The sequence below is a fragment of the Muscardinus avellanarius genome (genome assembly GCF_963383645.1).
Source record: "Muscardinus avellanarius genome assembly, chromosome: 7".
In the NCBI taxonomy this organism is placed as follows: domain Eukaryota; kingdom Metazoa; phylum Chordata; class Mammalia; order Rodentia; family Gliridae; genus Muscardinus; species Muscardinus avellanarius.
The window spans coordinates 83669876-83696467 of NC_137793.1; the positions used below are offsets into that span (position 1 = coordinate 83669876).

General features: G+C 52.3%; 1 protein-coding gene across 2 annotated transcripts; it reads right to left on the reverse strand.

The window, feature by feature from the left end:
• Window positions 1-678: 678 nt before the first annotated feature.
• IKBKE (inhibitor of nuclear factor kappa B kinase subunit epsilon) lies at window positions 679-23128 on the reverse strand (the record flags this gene model as incomplete). Of its 2 annotated transcripts, XM_080698965.1 has the most annotated exons (19): window positions 679-754; window positions 901-1013; window positions 1732-1828; window positions 3361-3462; window positions 4186-4225; window positions 7994-8070; window positions 11208-11320; window positions 11443-11518; window positions 14273-14359; window positions 14515-14606; window positions 14688-14752; window positions 15480-15676; window positions 16295-16474; window positions 16755-16865; window positions 18285-18445; window positions 19123-19304; window positions 21161-21290; window positions 22261-22401; window positions 23042-23128. In XM_080698965.1, 19 exons carry the CDS (start codon window positions 23126-23128, stop codon window positions 679-681), a joined length of 2127 nt encoding a protein of 708 aa, XP_080555091.1. The 2 variants fall into 2 exon arrangements, with proteins under 2 accessions (XP_080555091.1, XP_080555092.1); XM_080698966.1 differs by lacking the exon at window positions 901-1013 and having other exon boundaries at window positions 737-754.
• Between the last annotated feature and the right edge of the window lie 3464 nt (window positions 23129-26592).

The following is a 26592-nucleotide window of genomic DNA, read 5'->3' on the forward strand; positions in this document are numbered from 1 at the left end:
CACATGTAAGTAGGTCGCTGGCCTGCAGGGCAACATGGACCATCCTTTATTCTGAGGTTATGTCTTTGGTATTAAATGTGATTTACCAAGTGGGGCTACTACACAGCTGGCTTTCTGCCCTGTCAAGTGTGCTTACTTGGTTATAAAAGCAGTTGACAACCCTGGCATTCTCCAGTTTTCTTTTGTGACTTGCTGGTGCGTAAAAACCAAAAGCCTGAGGGCAGCTGTATCCATCACCACCCCACCCAGGAGGGGGATCTGCCGGGGAGGTGGTCCCTGCGAGCACGGGCAGGGGAGGCTGGAGAGATGCGGGCTTTGGCTGATGAAGCCAGGCTGTCTCTGATGTGGTTTCCTGGGCAGGACAGGTGGTTCTCTGAGGACAGCTCTGGAACCTCCAGGAGGCTCTGCAGAGACAGGCCTGGGGCATGATGTCCACATTCATCATGGAGCTGGGCCCAGGCAGGGCCTGACAGTACTGAGGCTCACTCTTTAAAGACTGTGAGCAAACCTACAGCTCCTGGGAGTGGTGACTGGCTGTGGATAAGGCTCAACTCCTATGCGGCTGTTTGGAAAATTCACAGGTGTCATCAAGCATGAGCAGAACAGGTCCAGGGATGCTGCACCCGCAAGGCCATTGCAGCTTGAGGACCAGCCCTCCCTGGCACACAGCAGGACTCCTTACCGCTCGATGATGCGGTTGTTGCCCTGGAGGTCAAACGCCAGAAGCTTCATCTCCTCACAGAGCTCCTGCATGCTGCCGAGACAGAGGCAAGAGAGGGGGCTGAGGCTGGAGTCTACCACCCAGAACCCTCCTCTTCAGCCCCCCAGCCCCAGGCAGCCTCTGAGGCCTGACCCCAGGCACAGTGCTCTCCTCTCCCCTGTACCTCCCTCCACACTTACTGGAGAACCAGGTCCTTTGGAGCAGGACTGCAAGGAGGATCCACGGGGGGCGGGGAGGCTCGAGCGCCCTTTGTCCTGTCCTGAAGGAGCTGGTAGGACAGCTGGTCAAGGATCTGAAGGGAAGCCATGCTTTAGTCAGAGAGATGAGCCAGCTTATGTGTGGCTGGGGAGGGGGCGTGCTGAGGAAGGGTAAGAAAGAGTAATAAACCTGCCTGCAGGCTGCACTCCTGGAGAACCCTCTGTCTAGCAGCGGGCACCATGGCTTTCACTCACCCATGCTCTGATGGAATTATCCAGACTGCCCAGTTCCCCTTTGTGTCTCACCTAAACCTCCCATGGGGTATTAGGATGAGCAGTGGAGAAGTGGTAGGGGAAGCCCTGGCCATGCTCAGAAAGCACGGAGCTGCTGCAGGTGCCACGTGCTGGGATGGGGACAGGGAACCACACTAGGCTCTCCTGGAAGAAGCAGCCTGTCTCCATCCTTTGTGGTCACGTAGGCAGCTTCTCAGCCTGTGTGTTGGTCTCTTTGCAGAGCGCACATCAGGAGATCAAGGAGAGCTCACATCACCTCTCTCGGTGGTGGCCTTGGAGTCTCCCAGGCTGCACAGGTCCCTGAAAGCATCCCTGCATCCCAGAGTCCCTGCCTTTGCCAGGACTGCTCACTGAGGTCACCAGGACCTCATTTGTGGCTCCGAGATTTCTAACCTGTGAAGTGCTTGGACTTGGTCAAGGTAGCTCTGTCCACAGGCAGGAAATGAACCAACCCCAACCTAACCCAGGGCATCCCAAACCTTCCCTCGATAGCCCTAGGTGCCCCTGAAGATCACACACCTTGCTCAGACTCTCCTGGGCTCCCTGGGCCTCTGTGTTATGGGCGGCCACGGAGCAGCTGACCAGGCGCAGGTGGGTCTTGGTCTTATGCACCTCCCTTGAGAAAGCAGGCAAGGGAGTAGACTTAGGGTAGGGCTCACTTCTTCTCCAGGGCCCAGCCGGCTGTCAGAGGGTCAGCACACAACTCCAATGGCCCAGGCCTTGGCCTCCTTGTTGCCTCTGCCCTTCTGGGTGTGGCTTATCTTTCATCTGCCTCACTGTCATATTGTAGGTAGACACTTGTCCCAACAAAGCCTTAGTTGGGAGCACTGACAACATGCATGTGGCTGGGGTCAGGTCACACATGCAATTTCAGCACAGAGCCAGGTCCGGCTCCAGAGAAACAGGTGACAATCAGCACTGGGGCGCTTAACATGGGGAATGCCTACACTCCTGTCTCAGAGCAAATCAAGAGCAAGGCTTCTGTGAATTCTTCAAGTTGAGGGTATGAACAAGGACATTTCACCGAGAGGAAACTGAGGCCCAAATGCCATCAAACCAATGCTGACTACACACCAAGACCACCCAGAGGAGCTTATAAACTACTGACATCTAAGCCCTACTCAGATCCACTAAGTCAGAACTAGGGATGGGTTCAGGGTAGGGAAGCTACTAGGGGTGGATAGGTGCCCGGGTCTCAGCCCTGTAACAAGCCCGCAGGTCACACAGCACATGGGAACTACCCTCTTTTCTAAGGAGGGGCTGTTTTCTGTGTAGTCTAGTGGAAAAGGGGGGCCTTCCTGAGAAGGGAACCTCAAACTCCTGTAGAAAATAATGTGAGAGAGGTTTCTCTTAGAGGACATTCCCTGATCTTGCTTCTCTGTCTACCTGGAAGTCTGTAAGCTGCTTGCCTTCATCCCAGGGAGATCCAGTGTCCTCCCCAGACATGAAGTTCCCACCACAAATGTCTGGGACAGAAAGAAGAATCTGGATTTTTTTTTTTTTTTAGTACTTGGGATTGAACCTAGGGGCATTCTAACTCTGATCTATACCCCAGCCCTATTTTATTTTCATTTTGTCTTTTTTTTTTTCTTCTGGTACTGGAGATTGAACCCAGAGGTTTTCTACCTCCAAGCTACACCCAACCCAATTTTTTTATTTCTTATTTGGAAATAGGGTCTCACTAGATTGCTGAGAACCTCACTAAGTTGCTAAGGGTGGCTTTGAACCTGCGATCATCCTGTCTCAGCCCCTGAACACTGGGACTACAAGCATGTGCCACTATGCCCAGTTTAAGAATCTAGATTTTAGAGGCTTATTTCCCTCTGTACTGGTTCTGAGTTTGCTACTTACTGGCTGTGGGATATAAGAAGAGAATAAAAAGAGACCAGTTCTCTGAGCCTCAGTTCCCGCTTTTGCGAATTGGGGTGGTAACATCTTTAAGATACTGTGAGACTCAAGAAGCAAATTGGTAGAAGTCACCCCGCAGACTGCCTGGTCCACCTAGGTGCACAAGCTACCATTTGCCCATCACATTTCTCCCTTCACTTACTCCTCCTTCTCAGATCCCTGCACAACCCAGGGTCCTTTGAAGCCTGGAGGGGCCAGCCCTGGGGTCCATGAGCTCAGGAAGAAGGGCTAGACTGTTACCTTATCCGCTTGCCGTGCATGACCAGGGCTGCCTGATACTTCTGCACACACTCTTCCTGGAACACCTGCAGGAATCTTTTGGCTAAATGACTGAAATTCACCCTGGAAAGACAGAGAAACAAGGCCCAGAGAGGAGCTGCTGGAGCCACTTATGCACAAACCCGGCATCTCTCAGCCTCCACCATCGCTCGTCTCAAGCACCCAGTCCCGGGGGCTACGGCAGGGATGCGCCTCTGAGGAAGAAGGAGACGACAGTCACCCACTTGGCTGGTGAAGGCCAGAGAGTAGGAGTGCAGGTACATTAACAGGGAGACGTGGCAGATGGATGACGGGCCCTCCCTGAACACACACTCTCAGCTCAGTCAGTTATGGGAAGCCTGTGAGTGTGTGTGCACCTGTGTGTGCGTGCATGTGGGTGTAGAAGACCAGGAGTGGGTGCAGACGTGGGGAGTGACCCAGGGACGGTGTCCTGGAAAACCAAGGGAAACCAAGGAAAGCATGAAGAAGGCTGGAGAGGAGCTCAGAAGCAGGGAGTGGGAAGTAATAAATCAGTAAGCATGATTAGGGAAAGGCTCCCACAAACAGCCTTGTCCGTGCCAGAGTAAATGCAGCTACATCAAGATTGCTTCTGAGAAGCCTCCCTCTGACTCAGCTATGCAGGGTCCTCCCCTGGCCCCAGATAACCTGCCCCAGATACAGTTAACCTCTTTGCCCAGCTCAGCTGAGGATCAGCCCTCCCCCAGTTCCTGTCCAGCACAGTGACCTGCTCTGCCCGGGTGACACCACCCTCCTGACCCCCCGCCTGCCAGTGGACAGGTTACTCACTTATCCAGCTTGTGAATCTGTTCCTCGTTGTAGCCAAGCCCTGAAGAAAACACAGAGAAATGATGTCACCGGCCAACGAAGCTGATGCCCCAAGGGTTGGGGGACAGCGTCGAAGATGAAGACAACCCAGGCTGGCCCTGGTTCCTGGGCACTCAACAGCCCAGTGGAGCCAGGAAAGACAGGGGTGGGACATGCAAGTAACTTACGATGACTTGATGTGGTGCTATTATTATGCCTGAGTAAGTGATTATGATTTAGGGGCTTAAAGAAGCTGCAGAGAATTCGCTACAAGGCTCCAGTCACTTAACAAGGGGAGTGGCAGATGAGATGGGCCTCGAAGGATGCTTGGTTACCATGACCCTCATCCAACACCTTCCCAGAATGACATCTGGTTGGCCCACACTGCAGGCAAAGCCAGATGGGCTCTGCAGCAATGAACTGGAGAAGCCAGGCCACCACCTTCTAATGCTGTCTCTGACCAGCTACTTTTGCCAGAAGGAGCACTTTTGCCAGATGAGCTGAAGTTTCCTGGCCCTGGCCTTGTCCTTGGCTGCCCATGAAGAATCCTAATGCTCATGGACAAAGGAGGTGCTGCCCCCTGCTGGGCCTTGACGGGATGGGCCTCCCCTGGTAACAGTCCAAAGACCACATGATGCAGACTGGCCTTTCCTGCCTTCCCATTCCACTTCCCTAGCAGCAGATCCCCTTTCGGAGCTCTGCACTCAGCCAGCTAAGAGCACTTGTGAAGTCTAAAGGCTCTGAACAAGTCCCAGCCCCGCCTGCTATTATTAGCAGGTGGCTGTAGGCAAGTGACTTGCAGGCTCAGGGATAGGAATCGCTTGCCCAAGGTGATGGCCATCATGGAGCGAGACGAGGGTGAACCCAGGAAGGGCTGGCGGTAGGGGATGGAGGAGCTGGAGAGCCCCCACTAGCCAGGGAGCCAGCACACTAGAAGCTGGCCCTCTTTCTCCCCTCCCACGCTCAAGTGTTTTCTAATCCGTAGACCCAAGTCTTTGGCTTGATTGCCTAATACTCTTCTACCCCTGAAATTCTCTCAAAAGCACTGTCTATGTAATCCCCATGCTTGGGAGGCTAAGACAGGAGGATCGTATAGGTTCGAAGCCAGCCTCAGCTACTTAGTGGGGCTCTCAGCAACTTAGTGAGACCCTGTTTCCAAATAAAATATAAAATAGGCCTGGGAGTATAGCCCAGAGATAGAAAGCCCCTGGGTTCCACCCCCAGTACCACCAAAAAATAATAAAAAATAAATAAATAAATAAATAGCACTGTCTAGTAGAAATCAAATGCCAAAATGCTTCTTCATCCATCTAATGGATCACACGGAATTCCCTTGGATCATGTGGGAGTACACCCTAAAGACCACTGAGCATCTTCCAGAAAGTCATGGAAATAAAAATCCTGCCGGGCATGGTGGCTCATGCCTGTAATCCCAGTATTTGGGAGGCTGAGACAGGAGGATCACAGTTTCGAGGCCAGCCTCAGCAACTTAGTGAGATTCTCTGCAACTTAGCAAGACCCTGTTTCAAAAAAAAAAAAAAAATTAGCCGGGCGTGGTGGCGCACGCTTGTAATCCCAGCATTCGGGAGGCTGAGAGCGGAGGATCGCAGTTCGCGGACAGCCTCAGCTACTAAGTGAGGCCCTCTGCAACTCAGTGAGACCCGGTTTCAAAATAAAAAATAAAAAAAAATAGGGCAGTGCGTGTAGCTCAGAGGTCGAATGCCCCTGGGTTCCATCCCCAGACCCACAAATAAATAAATAATTAAATACTTAAATAAATAATTTAAAAAATTTAAAAGAACTGGGGATGTAGGTTAGAGGTAGAATGCCCTTGGGTTTAATCCCCAGTACCTCCCCAACATACAGAAAAAAAGTAGAAAAGGAAAAAAAAAAAAAAAAGAAATGAAATGAAAATCCTTCGAGGCTGTCAGATGGGGTGGTTAGAAGCAGTTGGAACGAGATTGCTTGGGTTACTTCACCTTTCTGTTTCGGTTTCCTTATCCATAAAACAGGGAGGATAATGGTGTTTGGAAATTTTATGAGCATAAAATAACTTAAGACTCAGAGCCCTTAGGACTGGCCTAGCCCTAGGGAGCTCCTGGGAAATTTAGATGAGAGGATTATGGTGTTCCTGCCATGGAAGCGGGAAAGCCTCTGAAGTTCTCCTGGAGTCACAGCAGAGGCGTCCACCGGGCTCTAAGGCCAGCCCGGCTGAGCCCCAGTCCCTGCTGGCTTCCAGGAACAGAAGTCTCGCTTTCCTCATCTCCTGCGGTTCCCCCACGCCCTCCAAGGTCACTGAGGGAGGGCGGGACTGAGGCACTGGAGGAGAGACAACTATCTTCTGTCGATCTGTGTGTTTGAGATGGTGGCCTCCGGATGCATACAGCTGTGGGGCACCTGACCTGTGGCTAGTGCCCGGGGACCTGAATTTTTACTCAAATTAACTCAATTAACTTAAAATCTAAAACTGAAGCAGTGTAACATGTTGTTCCCCTTAAACACAGCTTTATTATTTTGTTAAGACTACATTTCACTTTGTTAAACATTGAGCTGTCAAGTAGAGACACACTAAGTATAAAATACACATGAGAATTTGAAGACTTAGTACAAAAAAGGAACATAAAATATCTCTTTAGTAATTTTGTTTATATTGAGTAGAAGCCAAAATGACATTTGGGACATAGTGGATTAAATAACAATATTAAAGTTAATTATACCTGTATCTTTCTACTTTTTCTTTTTTTTTTTTTTGGCAGTACTAGAAATTGAATCCAGGCATGTTTTTCCTCTGAGCTACATTCTCAGCCCTTGTGTTTTTATCTTATTTTGAGACAAGATCTCGCTGTGTTGCCCAGGCTGGCCTTGAACTGTCCATCCTCCTACCTCAGCCTCCGTAGTAGCTAGGATCACAGATGTGTACCACACCACGTGTATTTCCATTTCTTCTTCTTTTTTTTTTTTTTTCTTTTTATGGTACTGGAGATTGTACGCAGGGGCACTGTACCTCTGAGCTACACCCCCAGCCCTATTTCATTTTTTTGCTTTTCAATTTGGCTATGAGAAGAACTAAACAATAATATTTAGCATTTGGGCATTTGATTTCTACTGGGCAGTGCTTTTGAGAAAATTCCAGGGGTAGAAGAGTATTAGGCAGTCAAGCCAAAGGCCTTGGGTCTACAGATTAGAAAATGCTTGAGCATGGGAGGAGATAAAGAGAGCCAGCTTCTAGTGTGGGGGCTCCCTGGTTAGTGGGGCCTCTCCAGGCTCCTCCATGACCATCATCAGCCCTTCCTGAGTTCACCCTCGCCCTGCCCCATGATGGCCGTCACCTCAGGCAAGCAGTTTCCTATCTCTGAGCCTGCAAATGCCCATGTCCTGAAGTTCCTTTGAGCATTAGCTGAGAAATTGTCTCTGATTGTACATAGGATTTCTTCTGATCCCCCTTTCTAAAAAACCTAGCTATCTCATGCTCCCAAGACACAGGGGATTGAAAAATATTTCTTAAATTATAAAGTGCTCTGCCAATGACAGGGTTCCCTTTCCAAGACCATTTCTTCTACAGAACCCAGGCTTCAGCCCACTGTGCCCACCCTCTTGTCTCATAACAATAGGCACTGGTTCATGTCCCGCTCTGGCCTGCAGTGTGCAAGCAGGGCCCCTGCTCAGCCCCACAGTGCCCTGGTTCCATGTAGCCCAACCATGTAGTGGGCCTCCAGCAACACTGGATGGAGGAGCAGCCACCAACAGGAGGGAGGAGGGAGGAAGGGAGAGAGCTCTTCCCATGACTCACCTGGCCTCATCCTCGATTTCTTAAACTGTTTGTAGATGAGGTGCATCTTGTCCACACAACACTGAATCTGCTGGATGCTGTGGGCAGGAGACAGGAAGGATCAAACAGCACAGAGTGGGCGGAGAGGGAGGGATGGGGTGGTGTTGGAATAGGTGAGGCGCTGTCTCCTGTAGAAGGAGCCTTATTGCCACATTTGGGGGGGCAATCTGGAAATAGGGGAGACTGTCCTGTCTCTAAGCTTATTTGAAACATCTTAGAGAGAGGTGGGCATCTCTTGTTCTCGTGTTCATCCTCTCTCTCTCTCTCTCTCTCTCTCTCTCTCTCTCTCTTTCACACACACACACACACACACACACACACACACACACACACACACACACTCTGCAGGAGTTAAATAAGAGATGAGATAAGAAGCCTAGCAGGACAGGCAACAGTAGGTGGCCCTGGCTACACAGCAGGGCCTCAGGGACCTGAAGGAATCTGGCAGAGACCACTGGGATGGACTGGAGCAGAAACCCCTCCTGAGGGCCGGGTGTGGTGGCGCACACTTGTAATCCTAGCATTCCGGAGGCAGAGACCAGAAGATCGTGGTTGGAGGACACCCTCAGCTACTTAGTGAGGGCCTCTGCAACTCAGTGAGACCCTGTTTCAAAAAATAAAAAGACTAAAATCTAGGGCGGGGGCATGTAGCTCAGAGGTACAATGCCCCCTGGGTTCCATCCCCAGTACCACAAAAAAAAAAAAAAAAAAAAAAATTCTCTGGTCACCTGGATGGGGCAGAAGGGGCTACCTCCTTTGTATACCCAAAGCCTCGCACATAGGAAAAATGTAAGATAATGAACCATCAGGCTGGGATGTAGCTCAGTGGTAAAGCACTTGCCGTGCATGAGTAATGCCCTGGGTTTGATTTTCAGTACCAAAAATGACAAAGAGAAGAACAAAAATAAAGACCAAAATAAAATCAAGCTTAATAATGAATCATCAATTTTTGTCTAAAATGAAAATGAATCAACAGTCCTCAAGGTCATTCTTATTCTTCCTTCCCCTTTTCAACTGGACAGACCAGCTTTGTCTGGGGTGTCCGGTGTCCTTCCTCACCCTCAGGATGGTTTGGCTCAATTCCTCCCGGAAGCTCCTTCAGGCGACCCCATCTCAGCTATTTCTGGAGCTGGACTCTGGCAGAGCACACACTGGTACCCAGGGCTCTGCCAGCCCTGGGACTTGCCCTTTTCAGAATGTCAGAGTAGAGGGTGATTTGGCTGGGTGGGGGCCCCAGGTCCACAGAGTGGCTCCAAAAGGCACAGCACCAAGTGTGTTCTGAACTCAGAATTGCCTTCTGCTTCAGAAAGGAAATCCAGTGTGGCACATACATATGTTTAGAACACCCCTAGCAGGGTACAGGACGGCCCCCCAATCAAATGTGCTCATGTCTTCAGAGTATGTGTGGCATAGGGGATTGAACCTAGGGACATTCTATCTCTGAGATATACCCCCCATTCTTGTTTTATTTTATTTATATTTTTATTTTTGGCAGTACTGGGGATTGAACTCAGGGGAATTCAACCTCCAAGCTCCACTCCCAGCCCTATTTTTTTTTTTTTTTTGCACTGGGGGTGGAACCCAGGGGCATTCTACCTCCGAGCTATACCACTAGCCTTATTTTTTATTCTTTATTTTGAAACAGGGTCTCACTGAGTTGCAAGCGGCCTCACTAAGTAGCTGAGGCGGTTTGCGAACTGCGATCCGATTCTCCTCTCTCCGCCTCCCGAATGCTGGGATTACAGGCATGCGCCACCATGGCCAGCTTCCTATTTTTTAGTTGTTGTTGTTGTTGTTGTTGTTGTTATTATTATTATTATTATTATTATTATTATTATTATTATTATTATTTTCGTGGTACTGGGGTTCCTGGAAGCCCCTTTAACTCCGGGCTACACTCCCAGACCTATTTTATATTTTTTTATTTGAAAACAGGGTCTCTTAAGCCAGAGAGGGTGGCTCCAAACCAGCGCGATCCTCTTGTCTCCGCCTCCCAAGCACGGGGATTACAAGTGTGCACCACTACGCCCGGCTTTAGTCTTTATTTTGAAACAGGGTCTCACTAAGTTGCTGAGGCTATCTTTGAACCTGAAATCCTCCTGTTTGTTTATTTATTTATTTATACAGTACTGGGGATTGAGCCCAGAGGCATTGTACCTTTGAGCTTACACCCCCAGCCCTATTTTTATTCTTTATTTTGAAAGAGTCTCACTAAATCGTGGAGGGCCTCACTAAGTAGCTGAGGCTGGCTGTGAACCTGCCATCCTCCTGGCTCAACTTCCCAAGTACTGGGATTACAAGTGTGTGCCACCACACCTGGCTTGATTCTCCTATTTTAACCTCCGAAGTACTGGAATTATAGGCATGTGCCACCATGACTGGCAACATAAGACTATTCTAAGTGGGATTTAAAAAAAAAAAAAAAAAGACAGAAAGAGCCTCGTGTCAGTTTAGGTCAGGTTTTGTGGTTGAAACAGTTAAGAAGAACCCTGTGATTTTCAGCGGTGTTTGAACTTGGAATTGAGTAGGTGTGTAGAGGCCCTGATTGCTGTGCTCCACACACACACCCAGGAGCCACCTGCCCTTGGTCAGTGTGGGGCGAGGGAGGCTGTGGCTCTGCACTGGGCAGACTGTCGGGTAGGTGAGCACTTTTAGGTTTGTGAAAAGGGAGAATGAGCTTGAAAAGGCAGTAGATCTCTGCCTACTGTGAGCCAAGAACACAGACTTTGGCACAGCCAGCAGCCACCGCTGTCATCTCTTACTTACTGCTGGCCACTCAGGGCCATCTAACCTCACAGAGGGAGCTCATCTGTAACCGAGTAGGATTGCAGCAGCATTATTGCTGTTCGGAGGAGGCAAGGAGGCACTATAAGAGGACCCATCCAAGGCCTGGCACAGAGAAAAGGCACGGAATTCTTCTTCCACTGAGAACCATTGCACCTGCTAAGACGCCTCTGTCTTGCTTCAAACTCCCAGGTAGAAGCTGGACCACACACCCTATTCTCCTTCTGGCTGGTCTCAGGGAGGCCTGGTCCATTCCTGCTCCACCCCACATGCCCTTGCAGCCTTGCCAAGGAAAAGGAGGAAGTGGGCTGACTTCTGAAAAGCCTGCTGGATTTTGGGGGCAATGCACCTCCCACCCTCCACCCCACAAATCAGGAAAAACCCCACAGACCTTCTGTCTTCATGTACCTGATCCCGGTTCTTCGCCAGCTCTGAGCTCAGGTTGCTGAGGCTCATCTGGGTCTCCATGATATTTTGGGAACATCTGGAAAGGGCCTCAGCCAGCTGTGGGGCAAAAGGGCAGATGCCCAAGGGGTCTGGAGCTTGAGGCCCTGCGAAGCAGCTGGGCTGGACTGCTGCCCACCCTGCTCTGTGCCTGCTAAGCCCGGGCTCCCCAGCTCACTCACAGTCCGCAGCTGGGACCTCAGCTCTGCGGCCCCTTTCAGTTCCTGGAGCTCAGAAGTCCCAGCAGTGTTGCTGAATCTGGAGGGAAGGACAAACAAAGGACACATTGGAGGACTTGGAGACAAAGAGCTTGGTGACCACATGCTGGGCATAACATGTCTGGGACAGTCATGCTGGCTCCCGGAGTCTCTGAGGGGGTTTTGTGTTTGGGTCAGGGGAGCCAATTTGAAGAGGACTCTGTGCACTAAGGTTGTGTCATTACTGAGCACTGCAAAGAATAAAGGCTGAGGTGCAAATATAGAAGGCGGGCATGTTGGCTAATATATACACTTACATAGTAGAAAGTGAGTTACTAAGCTGGGCATGGTGGTGCATGCCTGTAATCTCAGTACTTGGGAGACTGAGAGGAAGATCACAGGTTTGAGGACAGCCTCATCAAGTAGTGAGACTCTCGTCAACCTAGCAAGACCTTGTTTCAAAATAAAAGTAAATTAGGGCTGGGAGTGTAGCTCAGAGGTAGAATGCCCCTGGGTTCCAACCCCAGTACAAAAAAAAAAAAAAAGTGATTTCTTACGTATGGATACATACTAGTAAAGAATCGTAAGCTGTCTCTGAGGGGTGGGAGGTGGCGTTTTCTCTTATTTTTCCTTATCTGTACTTTATTTCTACCATTAACATATATGCTTTGTAAATAACAATAAGAATTAAGGAAAAAAAGAACCTGGTGTATTTTGGCTTGGGCATGAAGGACCGGGGAGGAAAGAGGAGGTGAGCAGGGAGAATTGGGTGTGAACTGGAAGCCCCATGAAGGTGGAGATACTGTCAACTCTGCCCATCGGGCATCTCCAGGGCCTGGAGAAAGGGATTGCAAAACATCGGAGCTGGAAGGCCTCAGAGATGGTTTTGAAGATGAGGAAAGAGGCCCAGCTGGGGGAAGAAGACAATGGCTGGGTCCCAAGGCAAATCAGCGAAGATCTTGTGCCTGGCCTCTGGCTCCCCGCTCTCTATCTAGCCTCCTGCTTGACCAAGGGGGACGGGTCGGGACGTCTGACCCTGGATTCATTAGAAACAGCAGGCCTTGAGGGAAGCATTGGACCAGAATTGTAAAACAGCAGCCAGCCTACACCAGGCTCCCCACAGGGAGGCCATGGCAGGGTCTGAGACACCCCAAACGCTTTCTCTACACATCTCTTTTCTGGTCCAGAACCTGAGAATGGCTCCCACAGGGCGTTTTATTGGCATTCAGCCTCCCTCTTATTGGACTCTTGAGGACCTCCACGCCTTCTCTCCAAACTGGCCCCACTCCAAACCGACCTTCACCCCTCTCTGACTTTACTCCAGGACGTTCACCATAACGACTGTGACTCACAGCACCCCTCCATCTTATACACAGACACGGCCCTCTTCCTCCCTGTCTCTGCACAGACATTCCTGCCTGAGCTTTCTTCCTCCTTATGGCCTTAAAAGCCTTATTTTATTTATTTATTTATTTTTTGGTGCTGGAGTTTGAACCCAGAGGCATACCACCTCTAAGCTATACCCCTCGGCCCTATTTTATTATTTATTTTGAACAAGATCTTGCAAAGTTGCTGAGGGTCTAAGGTGCTGAGGCTGGCCTCCTGCCTCAGCCTCCCAAGGACTGGGATGACAGGAGAGTGCCACTGCACTCAGCTTAAAAGCCTCTTCTTCCAGGAAGGCCTCTGTGGCTGCCTCTGCCCATCTCTAGCGCACCCCCACCCAACTCCCCTGCCACCCTTCACATGTTGGGGAAGGCTCCCTGCCCCAGGACCGCGCCTGTGCCCCTTCAGGGGATGTGAGCCACATCTAACCCTGGATCCTCTTTCTGTGCCCTGGACAGGGCTCTGCGCAGGGGGAGCTGCCACAGCAGCACTGACAGATGCCTCCCTCTGTCGTCATTTGAAGGGGCCCCATCCCCACCATCTGGAGACACCCCTCTTCCTCCTGCTCACACCCCATCCCATCATCAGTGCCCTGCTGCCAGGCCCCAGGAGGCACATGGGCTGTGTGAGTCAGCTACCTGGGCTCTGGGGACAAGGGCACACTGGCAGTGTCTGCTCCTCTGTCACCGTGCGTCTCCCTGGGAGGGGAAGGCACCGGCCCTTGTCCTCTGGGGCTGCAGAGCTCCCTTCTGCCTCTCACCCCCCACGCCCCTGAGGCCCAGCGCCATCCAGGTCTCAGGCTGTGGCCGCATCTCCACCTGCTCTGACCAGTGGGGTCTTTCCTTGCTTCTCATCTGCAGACCCTCCAGCTCCAGCTCCAGTCCTCTTCCCTGTTCTCTCTCCAACACATCACCCCTACTTAGTCTAAGGCGGGGAGTGGAAGGTGTGAGGCGCCACCAAGCGGGGGCCCGGGGAGCTTGAGAAGGCAAGGACATGGGGGGCCCCCAGAGGAAGCAGGAGCCAGGTGGAGGAGGAGCCCCAGGCTGTCCCTCTCAGGCCCCAGCAGCGGGCTGCGCCAGCCCTGAGTCCTCGCCCTCGAGTTCTGCTCTAGGCCGAGGTACAGGGTGAATATCCAAATTATCCAGGGAGAAACCTAGTAGGATGGGAGCCCCTTCCCAGTGAGGGCAGAGAAGCTGCCTGGTACCCGGAGAGCCAGCATGCCCCTGGTACCTCCTCTCTCCACGCGAGGGATGGGCGTCGTTTTGCAAGGTGTGTGTGGGGGAGGGTGAGGACTGCAAGGGTGCGTCCTCTATTCTAGCAGGGCAGGATAGAGCTCTGGGTGGCAGAAGCCAGGTGCATTGCTGGAGCTTTTAGGGGTGAAGAACAGAGAAAGAAGGGCCGAGGGGCCCCAAGGGCCTGGAAGGACACCCACCTCTCAGTGCTCAGGCTGGTGCTGAGGAAGAGGAGTGCAGTCCGTGTGACCTCCAGAGTCCGCCGGCATGTGGTCTGGAGCACTTCCCTGCTCGAGGGGAGCCTGTGTCAGCGTCCCCCCGACCAGGGCACCGGAGCACTGTGCACTCAGCCATGGTCCCCAGGATGGTGCCAAAGAACTGTGGACAGCCTGCCCTGTGCTCTCTGCCCACCTCGCCCTCCCCAGCCCTAGCAGGTACTCACGAGACCCAGTACAGCCCCCGAAGCATCAGCTCCTGCCCATCCAGCAGGGCCTGTGCCAGCCGCAGAGCCTGGTATCCAGCGCCCAGCACACCCTGAAACACAGCAGGCAGTCAGGTCCACACCTCCTACCCCTGGGCCACACCCCCTCCGTGCCACCGGGGGCCACCCCTCACCTTAGCTGTGTTGTAATCTCCCTGCAGGTCCACTTTGGGGACAAACTTGGGGATGTCCAGAGCAGCTGCAGACAAAGATCCTGTCTGAGGAGCCTGCCTCTCTGGGCTGGATCAACTCTGAGCTCGTCTTTCTGGGTTCCCAGCTTACACTCATCCCTCAAGTTTCCTAGCTCACCCGGAGCCCCCCACCCCAACCCGCCCTGGCATTCTAGCCCTAGGTACACTGAAGGTGGATGGTTAAAGTTGTGGTCCTTTGCTGCCACCTTTTGGTCATCTTGGAGAATGACATCCCAAGCTCCAAGCCCAGTCTCAGAAAATGGATCTCTGGAGCTTCAAGGTTAATTCCCTTTTCCCCACCTCACAGCAGGACAAATTAAACTGTCATCATTCAAATGAGAGGGAATGATAGTTTTGCTAGAACTCAGATAAAGGACAAAGCTCTGGATCCCTGACTACCTTGCCCTTTTCTCCAACAGTTTGGACTTCTGCTTTGTCCAATACAAAGTATAGAGATATTCCCATCAATCACACAGATTGTGGAGCACATATTAAACCCCAAGCCCCTGTTTCATTAAGAGTTTCTTTTACAACTCCCAGGATCCTGAGAAGCCCAGGCCACCAGTTCAAGTCATGTGGCACCTCAGAAACATGCTCAGAATTTACACCCAGACCTGCCTTCTACACCCAGTAACCCCCAAAGAAACCCTTGCAAAGAAAAATTAGTCAACACCCTAGGTTGTAAACCCCTGCATCCTGGAGGAGAATGTCATCCAGCCTGGTGGCCCTACTCACGGTCCCTGAAGGCAAGCCCCTTGGGGGTCTCACTGGCCATGCTGAACAGGGTCAGGGGGCTGCTTGCGGTCGTGTGGGTGATGTGTTTTGCTGAAAGGTTGGGCTCAAGGACACAGAGGTGACCCTCAAAGAGGTACTCCTGGTGCTGGGGGGCCACATTGGTCTGCTCGTACACGGCCTCCAGAAAGATGGCTATCCTAGACACACCGGAAGAGGAGGAGGGGAGGGGAGGGAGAGGAGAAGGGGAGGGGTGTGAGAGTCAGCAGGCCAGATACAGGCTCAGGGTACCAAGCCCCAGCTAAGACTTCCATGGAGAGGCCTCAGCTTTTCAGGAGGGAGTTAGTAGTTCTCCCTTTCATCAAAGTCAGGGAGACCAAGGGCCGAGTCCATGTCTTATAGACCCTGTGAGACAGGGTCAGGAGTCCCAGCACCCACTTCTGCCTCTGCATACCTGTTCCTGCCGCTTTCCCATTAAAACACTCCAAGCCCCATAAAGTACTCCAAGAATAAAGGATTTCACGAGCAATATTTTTAGGAAATGTACCAACATACCACACACACACACACACACACACACACACACTTCCGAGACTTGAAATTCATATTAATATCATGGAGGGTACTGAATCTCTGAAGTTCAAGCAAGGAAACATGTTTAACTTTGTGAAATGAGTACTTTTCCAAGCCAAGTTTGGACCCAGAAGCTCTCCTGCCGAACTCCCTGCAGAATACACCTCGGGAGGTGCTGCCTTAGACACACACTGCTGCCGGGGTGGAGAAGGTTCTCGTACCCCCCCCCCCACACACACACTCACGTGTTATGAGCATGGATGTAGATGTGGTGCAGGACTGCCTGGGACAGGGAGAAGACATGGACGACCACTCGCTGCAGGATGTCGCTGGTCTCCGCAAAGAACTGGTCGAAGCCCCAGCACTTGGCTGGCTCCACCTCCAGGATGTTGGCCAGGATGGGCACCAGCTGGTTCTGCAGCCCCCTGCCCTCCCCAGACACGGAGACTGTCAGGGGCTGGAGCCAGGTTTGTCCTCTTTGAAGAGGCAGTGGGGCCATCCCCTGAGAAGGTCCCAAGGATCGGAGACCAAGGTGAAGGGGCAGGTGGGTTGAGGAAGAATTGCTGGAAAAACTTGTTTCAACATCCAGGTGGAAAAAGCTCAGGCCGTGAAGGCAAAGTGGCCAAGGCGAGCCCGCAGCCTGTGCGGAAACAGGCTCGACTCAGCAGAGAAGCAGTACCCAAAGGATGTGCCCCACTCACTCACATGGACAACCAGCAGGTGATGGGCAGGGTGTAGCTCCACTCCAGGGGCCCATTTTCCCGCCTCTGAGTACCTGCGATGGCCCCCACTGGCTTCTCCGTGGTGATCCGGTACCTGGGATGGGCCGGATTGTGTGAGGAGGACCCCAGCCCGTCACACTCAGTGTGAAGGATTCAAGGCACTGGTTGGAGTCACCTGTCCACTGCAGAGCGGTCACCTGGAGCTGCTTTCTGCAGTCAAGCTCCTTGCTCTAGACAGAGAGGCCTTCCCACTGTCCACCTCTTCTTCCCATGTCTGCACACCCCACAGCCCTGCTGAGCGCACCCCACCCACTATCCTCTCCTCCCCTTTCCTAATGAATTCTCCCTGCCCAAGCCAGCCTTCTTCCCTGTCCCTAAACCTGATACAGGTTGCGCACAGCTTGCCCTCTGGGCTGAGGGCTGAAGCACTAGATGTTGTAAATGTAATTACAAGAGTCAGAGGATGAAGGGGAAGAGACAAGAGAAGTTAATCAGTTAAGAGCTTCCAGGAAGCCAACAAAAGACTGTTTCACATTCCTGACGGTGTGTTGAAACCTCAGCTTAAATTACATCACTGCCACCACCAAAGCCATCATGCCTTTGTCCGTGCAAACCTCCCGATGGTTAACCCCAATCCACAGCTGTAGCAAGCCCTCTCAGGACCGCCCTATATCCCACGCTTCTGCATCTCCCCTGCCCCTGTGACATCTGTAGGTTCAGTGTAAACAGCTTGTGCTTTACTTCCCTCAAATTTCTAAAACTAAGCCGGGTGTGGTGGTGCACCCTTGTAATCCCAACATTCGGGAGGTGGAGACCGGAGTATCGCGGTTTTGTGGACAGCCTCAGCTACTTAGCGAGGCCCTTTGCAACTCAATGAGACCCTGTTTCAAAAATGAAAGAGACTGAAAAAAAATAGGGTTTGGAAGTATAGCTCAGAGGCAAAATGCCCCGGAGTTCCATCCCCAGTAGAGAAAAAAAAATTTTTTAATACACTTAGCTCAAGATCTAGCTGCTACCTAACTCTAAGTTATGAAAACTTAATTTGGGGCTAGCATCTGTAACAACTCAATTTTATTTCACAGATCCCTCCCTCTCTAGAGTTTAGGTTTGACAGCACCTTACATCCCTTTGGTTCTGGGCGGTGCTCCCCAGGAGCAGCCACTGTTTCCAGCTCCTTCTGTGTCAGACAACTGGAACCCCTGGGAAGCCCGGGGCCTGGGAGCTGGCCCTGCCTTCTGGGGCAAGTCTAAGCCTCAGTGGAGAGTTGGAAAGCAGGGAATGGGAGAAGAGCTGGAGTGAAGCCCTGAGCTAGGCAAGGGAGTGAAGCTCCCCCACCAGCCAGGGGAGGGCTCCACTTCCAGTCTAACTGTCTAAGGAAGCCCTAGAAGGAGCCTGGCAGGGGCTGGGGGCACGGGAGACACAGCACCTGTCAGGTGCTGGGGCAGGGCCAGGCACCTGCCAGGAGAAAGTCCAGGGCCACCACCCTTCGCTCCGTGCCCATGGCCCACCGTACATGATCTCCTTGTTGCGCCGTGGCCCACCAAAGGGGACGAAGGGCAGGCTGCCGGTAGCTGCATGGTACAGGGTCACCCCGATGCTCCAGAGATCCACAGTCACCCCAAACGCCTTTTGCTGGGGCTTGCGAAGCACCGCCCGCTCATACATGTCAGGGTGCTGTGGGAGGAGCAGAGGCCTGCCATGAAGGAGGAGAGGGGTCGAAGGCCACCTTCCGTGACCTTTGTTTTAGAGGAAACAGAGTCCATCCACTTCCTCTGTCATCTTAAAAATGGGTACTGTGCTCACCTACTGAGAGCCTTTTCCTCCTCCCACCTTCAGCCTGGGGATGGCTAACTGGCTACGTCCCATCAGCCACGAGGGTCAGGCCAAGGAGTTAACTGAACAGAACCCAGGCAAGGATGCCTTAAAGAACAGAATGAGCCTGGCATGGTGGCACACTCCTATAATCTCAGTACCTGGGAGGCTACGACAGGAGGAGCACAGGTTCGAGGCAAACCTCAGCCATTTAGTGAGGTTCTCAGCAACTTAGCAAGACCCTGTTTCCAAATTAAAAAAAAAAAAATAGGGCTACAGGTGTAGCTCAGAGGTAGGATGTCCCTGAGTTCAATCTCTAGCAAAATACACACGCGCGCGCACACACACACACACACACACACACACACACACGAACAGAATGAATTCTTCTTGTTGGGATACAGGGGGTGAGACATACTCCAGTAAATTAGGAGGGGGGCAGACCTCCTCTCAGGGGCTCTCCACGAGGTACAAGGCAATCAGCAATCCACACAGGGAGGCCGCTTAACTAGACGGCAGGTCTCCCGCACGTCGCTCACCAGGTACTCCTCTGTCCCATAGACAGAGATGAACTTCTCGTCGTCATCCAGCTCCCGGGCGGCTCCGAAGTCCGTCAGCTTGTAGACGCTCTGACCCGCCTCCCCCACCAGACGCATGATGTTCCCGGGCTTGATGTCCCGGTGGACGATGCCGTTCTCCCGCAGGTGGTTCATGCCGGCCACTGGGGACACATGGGGCTGCAAGCCGGCTCTGCCGGGGACAGCCTAGTGCCTGTCTTATGAGAAGGCTGTCCTGGGGTCCAGATGGACCAGTGGCTTCCACAACTGACAGAGCCACAGAAGGAAGAGGAAGAACAGACAGGCACAGGGCGGGGGGGGGGGGTCCCAAAGACCTTACTGTATTAAGGTTCCCTCTAGATTCTCCCAGAAGCCCAGGACACACCGCTCATGCATCTATAATCTAAATCAATCAATCAATCTATTAATCTATCAATCTATCTATCTATCTATCTATCTATCTATCTATCTATCTTTTATCTTTCTTTCTACTGGTACTGAGAATTAAACCCAGGGACATTCTAACTCTGAGCTACACCCCCAGCCCTTCTATTTTTATTTTGTAACAGGGTCCTGCTAGGCTGCTGAGTCTCACTCTGTTGCTGAGGCTGGCCTTGAACTTATAATCCTCCTGTCTCAGCCTCCCAAGTACTGGAATTACACGCATGCACCACTACATCCAGCCTATTATTTACTTATCTGTGCTAAAACAGAATGAACAAAATTTACCATTTAAATAATCTCAAAGTGTATCACCATTCAGTGCATTAATTAATATTGTTATGCAAACATTAGCACTGCCTGTCTCCAGAACTTTCTCATCTTTTCAAACTGAAACTCTATGAACATTAAACAATGCTCCTCATCCCCTCTCCTCCCAGCCCCTGCATCCACCCTCTCATCTGTCTGTAGGAATTGTTTTGTTTTTGTTTTGTGGTGTCAGGGATTGAACTCAGGGCATTTTACCTCCGAGATATACCCCAGCCCTATTTTGTTTATTTTTTATTTGGAAACAGGGTCTTGCTAATTTGCTATGGCTGGCCTCAAACCTACAATCCTCCTGCCTCAGCCTCCCAAGTACTGGCATTACAGGCTTGTGCCACCATGCCCCGCTGTCTCTAGGAATCTGACTATTCTAGGAACTTCTTACGAGTAGAGGCATGTATTTGTGATTCTTTTGTGTTGGGTTTATTTCTCTTAGCATAATGTTCTCAGGGTTTTACTCATGTTTCAACATATGTCAGAATTTCCTTTTCTTTAAAGGCTGAATTATAGTCTACCGTATATATGTACCATATATTTTTAGGCTATTTCCACTTTTTGGCCATTATGGTGAAACATGCCTGTTAACCCAGTACTTGGGAGGCTGAAACAGGGGGAATCACAGGTTTGAGACCAGCCTCAGAAACTTAGGAAGACTCTCAGCAACCTAGCAAGACCCTATTTCAAAACAAAAAATAAAATAGGGCCGGGGTGTAGCTCTGGGTTCAATCCCCTGTGCCTCCCCCCACCCACCAAAAATAAATGAAAGAAAGAAAGAAAAGAAAAAAAAAAACAATGCTGTCTTGAACATTGGTGTAAATCTTTTAAAATTATTTTATTTTCTCTGAGGATTGAACCCAAGGGCATTCTACCTCTGAGCTATACCCCTGGCTTATTTTATTTTTTATTTTTTGAAACAGGAGCTTGCTAGGTTGCCGAGGGTTTCGCTAGGATGCTGAGTCTTGCCTCAGATCTGTGATCTTTCTGTCTCAGCCTCCTAAGTACTGGAATTACAGGTGTGTGCTACTGTGCCTGGCTTAAAATTTTGTTTTGAAAGAGTAGTTTTAAGCTAAGTGATTAACAGGAATTGGACGCCTGAGCCCCACCCACCTGTCTCAGGCCTGCGGACCTCCTGGTTCCCAGTGCTCACTGGTGTTGGGGTACTCGTTTCCGAATGTCACACTCTTTCTGGGACTTTGCCTGCGGAGAGCCCGGGCTGGGACTGGTCGAGGGGAAGTGGGAATGGACCAGGGCTCACCCACACAGCGCAGCACCACCAGGAACTCGTCCTCCGGGAGCCCGAAGGCGTTCTCGGGGCTCTCCAGCACGCTCAGCAGACTCCCCCTGGAACAATACTCCATCACCAGCACCTTCTGCCGGGAACCCCCCTGTGTGTGGGACAGAGGAAGGCTTGGGGAGGAGGGCACTTCTCACCCACCAGGAAGAGGTGGACGTGCCTAGAGCCCAAAGCCCCCGTTCTCTTTGGCCCGGCCTCTGGCCTGGCCTTCCCCTTGGGCTTATGCAGCGCCCACACACCAGAATCCACAGCAGCTTTCTCCATGGAGCCTCCGCAGACTGGGTGACAAGTCCCTCATTCCCTTCCCATGGACCACCTGCCCCCCCCCATGCATTCTTTCTTTTTCTTTTTTTCTTGGTACAAGGGATTGAACCCAGAGGCATTCTGCTTTCAAAATACACCTTCAGCCCCTTTGTAATTGTTTGTTTTGAAACAGGGTCTTGCCAAGTTGTAAAGAGTCTCACTAAGTTGCAGAGGCTGGTGTGTGTGTGTGGTGGTGGGGGGGTGTAGTACTGGGAACTGTACCCAGGGGTATTTTTTCAGCTCTTATCCATTTCTTCTTCCTTTTTCCCTTCCTTCCTTCCTTCCTTTCTTCCTTCCTTCTTTTTTTTTTTTTTCGGTACTAGGGATGAAACCCAGGGGCATTCTACCTCCAAGCTACACCCCAACCCTATATTTTATTCTTTATTTTGAAACAGGGTCTCACTAAGTTGCGGAGGTCCTCACTAAGTAGCTGAGGCTGTCCATGAACCGCGATCCTCCAGTCTCGGCCTCCCAAATGCTAGGATTACAAGCATGTGCCACCACGCCGGGCTTTTATTTCTTCTGGAAAAGAGCCTCGCTAGGTTGCTGGGAGTCTCCCTAACTTGCTGAGGCTAGTCTCACACCTATGATCCTCCGGTCTCAGCCTCTCAAGTACTGGAGTTACAGGCATGCACCACCACACCCAGCTCCTAAGCCGTCTGAGCTGCTGATTAGCATGTGGTCATGTAGCCTGACTCTCCTGGACTGTGAGGGCTGAGAACGAGACCATCCAATTCTGCCCCAAGAATAGCACCCACCGTCTCCTCCACTGCAAAGAGCTTGACGATATTCTGATGGTTCAGCTTCCGCAGGACCTCGAACTCCCTCACCTGCACCTCAGGGGGCCGCAGGTAGCTGGCAGTGTTGAAGACCTTTACAGCGACCAGCTCCCCGGATTTCTGCCACGAGGAGGGGGGGCTCAGAGCCAGCATGGGATAATGCAGGTGGGCAGCCACCCTCTCAGGGGCCCCTATTATGCTTCTCTGGGCAGCCCAGCCCCAGAAGAGGGAAGACAGGGATTCCCATCCTCAGCAAATTTCCCTTCCCGGAGGGTAGTTGGTCAGGCCCTTGGTTGGTGACAAGAGCTGGGCACACCAGGTACCCTGCAGGGGACGGCTGTGGTTACTGTTTCTACAGCCATAGACACAAAGTGCAAAGGCAGCTGACGCTTTCCAGGGTTGCAGCGAGTTGGGACAGAGACCTGGTCTGCCTGTCTCCAACTCGGAAGCACGAGAGTAGAGCATCATCTATATCCTAGTTCTGCTCTGCAGTGGAAGTAGGCTAACCCCTAACAGGTCCCACCTCTGCTATCCCTGGGTCCCGCTTGCTGACACCTCCCCTGGATGTTTGTTTTGTGCCGTCATCTTTCTCTTGTCCCAACTTGTGCCTGACAGAGGCATCACCCTTTTTAGTCTCCAGCACTTCTGCCTGAATCCACGGGCCCGTCCTCCTGTCCAGCCTTGCACCACCTCGAGGCCCTCTGGAGGCTGATAGAGGCTGAGGGCTGGGGTAGACAGGGCCCTCAGAGTTGCTGCCTACCTTGTTGCGGGCCTTGTACACACTGGCAGTGGCCCCCTGCCCCAGCAGGTCATCCGTGTGCCACAGGTAATTGGCGGTGCTCTGCATCTCCCGCCCCAGGCTGGCTGGCTGGCCACCTTTCACCTGGAAAAAGTACGTGCTGGGGGGCCCAGGAGTCTGGATGCTGGTAGCTAGCCAAGACAGTCTTGTGAAGGACTCTATGTGGCCACTTCACAGGCAGGGGCGTGGGGGAAGTGGGAAGCTCAGAAAGGTTAAGCAACTTCCTCCAAAAGAGCTTAAGACAAGGCCCTCAGCCCCAGCACCCAGCACTCAGCCCGGGCCTTCTGTCTGCCCTCACTCCCAGGCAGCCATTCTGCAGAGGGAAACTTCTTTTCTCCATCACCTCTTCCAAGCACCAACGATGGTGGGTTTGCGACGTCCAGGCCTGGGATTATCCCAGAAAGCAGAAGCAGTGCAGGAGGAAGGGCCCCGGGTCAGGCAGCTGGTCAGGCTGCCTCAGTCACACCACCACAAATCTCCAGGATTGCAACATGAGCCTGGAGCCCCCACCCCACCCACTGTCGGCCTGCCTGCCAGGCCCACCACTTCCTGCTACTGTGAGCTAACAGCTGGTTGCCAGACCGCCAGCGCACCAGGCCAGTGCTGCTCCAGGGACAGTGAGAGTGTGCAGGGGTGAGGGAGGCTGGAGACCATCAAATGCAAGGGGTTAGCAGCCCTGGGGAGGATCTGAAACTCCTCCACAACTCTCTTCCCCATCTTTGCTTCTATCTTGTCTCTCCAAAAGCTGGTTCCTCTAAAGCAGTTGCTTCCAGACAGTGTAGCCTTAGAAGTTAAACTCGGTCCTGTCTGAAGAACAGGGCCAGGGCTGGCCCCTTTGGAGATGCCTGGGGACAGGAGCATTAAAGGTATACCATCCCTTAAATACTCGAAGCCTCCTCCCTGCCCTAACATCTCCTAGGATCTGCTAAGAGTTGCTAGGGCTGGAATCCTATGATGCTTAGCTTTGAGCCTTTTTTTTCTTGCCTGTAATCTTTTTAAAAAATGCAAACCTTGAGAAGGTCAGTTCCTTGAATCAGAGACCACTCGAAGAGATCAGAGGTCAGGCCCAAGTTTCAGATAATGAAATCGTGTTTGCATTATATAAAAGCAGCTGCGTCCCTAGAGCAGCTCAGTGAGAATGAATTGGCCAGCTTTCCCCTTGAGGCTGAGGAGGAGTCAGCCCACAGCAAGGCTGGGTCAGAGCACACTGGAATCATGGCCAAGGACCCAGCCCAGATAGCTGGTGGGCAGCAGGCTGCGTGACCTTCACGATCTCCCTGGGACTGGTCCTTAACCCTGCATTGGTGCTGGGGCCCATGCACAGCTAAAGGTGATGGGCAGTGTGGTGCAAACGGCAGAGCCTGGTTCCGTGTCTAGGAGCTCCAGCGGTGGCACCTCTGGCTCCAGTCTGCATTCTCCAGCCACCCTCCCACTGACCCAGCAGTTGCACTAAAGGGCTCAGCTGCCTCCAGGGAGTGGCTGGAGGCAGGAGTTGGGTGCAGTGAGCCAGCCCACCAGCCCAGGACCTCCCCTCCCTCCCCAGCTCCTCTGTGGCCAGATGCACTTACCACTCAGCTTCCAGTGGCCCTGAATTAGGCAAAGGCCGTTTCTGGCATGTGTGTGTTACGCTTTCTGTCTGTGGCAAGTCCAGGATCTGAGCTGCACCGGAAAGAGGAGGGTGGCTGAGAGGCCCCCTGAGTTCTACTCAACTCGCCCCATCAAAGGCCACCAGCCCTAGCCCCTTTAACCCTTTCCTGTTTGTCACCTCCCCCACAGGGCTGGGGTGGTTTCCAGCCCTATTCCTCAGCTGTTCCGGGGGAGTCTTCCTGGCTACTCCCACTCCTGGGACTCTGGCTAGAGAGAAAGACCCCAGGGAGAGCAGAGAGGACAGGTACCAGAAGCCCAGAGGGGAGTTGGCTGATGGGGGCTCTCCTCTAGTCCATGACCCTCCCCATCCCTCGGTGGCCTCCAAACAATTATTTCCAAGAGTGTCCACCAGAAAGAGAGTGGAGGACACTGCCCTGCCCCCACCAGCCGCTGAGAGACAGACGGTGGGCACTGGGCCTCGAGAGCCACTGCCACTGTCTTGGGCACTGGGCTCAGTGTGGAGAGTCAGCCAATCCACACCCACTCCCCCATGCCCCCACCCCGCCACAGACGCTGCACACTCACCCCATCTCTGCTGCAAGGGATGCTGGCCTGAGGGACCAGGGGGCACCCCAGAGCTTTCAGGGCTGATGGCCATTCATGGCCAATGCCCGTGGCATCCTGGCAGCCATGGGCCCCCGGAACACACAGGCAGCAGTAGTTGAAATGGACTTGTGCCCCCTGGGATCAGAGAGTTTCTTCCCTGCCAACCAGACACCCAGCTGAGTACAGCCCAGGCTATCAACTCTTACTTCCTGATTTGAGTTCTCTCTCTCTCTCTCTCTCTCTCTCCACCTCTCAGTCTCTTTCTCTCTTAAAGAGACAGGCAGCACAGCTGCTGCCACCACCCCACAAGGAATAAGGGAGAGGATGTTGTGAGTTCCCAAGCAGAGGCCATAAGACCACTCTGTCTCTAAGCCACAAAGAGGTGGGGAACTGAGGCTGGAGCATCCCTGGCAGGCCACTGGGTAGGATTTTGACATCTCCTGCAATTCAGTAAAGCAGGGAAGTTCAGGACTCTGCCTGGAGTCAACCAAACAGGCCAGGCAAGTTCACCAAATGGAGAGCTGCCTTGAAAGATGGGGTCCCACCCAGGAGTCCCTCAGAGGTCCAGGACCTGTTTTCTCCACACTCCTGGGAGAAGTCGAATCTAACTCTTTCTCAGGAGCCCCCAGAGTCGAAGAGCAAGCTCGGGAGCCCAGCGTCCTCCAGTGTGACCTTGAGTACTGCAAGCAACCCCTCCTGCAACTCCTCCCAGCCAGCTTTCTCATGCACACGCAGGAGGTTGGCACAGCCCTTGGGGTGTATGGATGACGTGAACCGGTAGATCTGGAACAGCCTGGGAGGCCGGGAAGTGTTTTACAGCCTGGCATTGAAGGCAATGAGGCCCAAACCGCTTTAGTAATCTGCACATGAACTTCAGAGATGGCTGGGGCTGGAATCCAGGTGTACCAGCTTCCCAGCCAAGACCCCAAATCAAGGCGGCGTGGGGGCTGGGAAAGTCTGTGTTGTTCTGGTCAGCTCTAGAATGGCAGTAGGATAAGAAATGGTTAAAACCAGGAAATTCCATGTTCCTATAGAATGTTGGAGGGACTTTCCCGTGGCCACACCTGGTGGTTTCCTCTGCCAGCCCCACCCCTGCCACAGAGACACCAGAACAGGGAGAGAACTGCCTCCTGCTCAGATGAATTTGCTTGATAATATGACAGTCAGCGGCCTCAAGGCTGTGGCTTCTCACGCAGGCAGGGTCAGGAGGAATTTTCCTGAGAACAGTGCACTCTGCCCAGTATTCCCAGCTTTCCACCTGCTGGGCAGATAACAGAATTGCACTTCTTCGCCCTTGACTGGGGAGGAGAATATGTGAC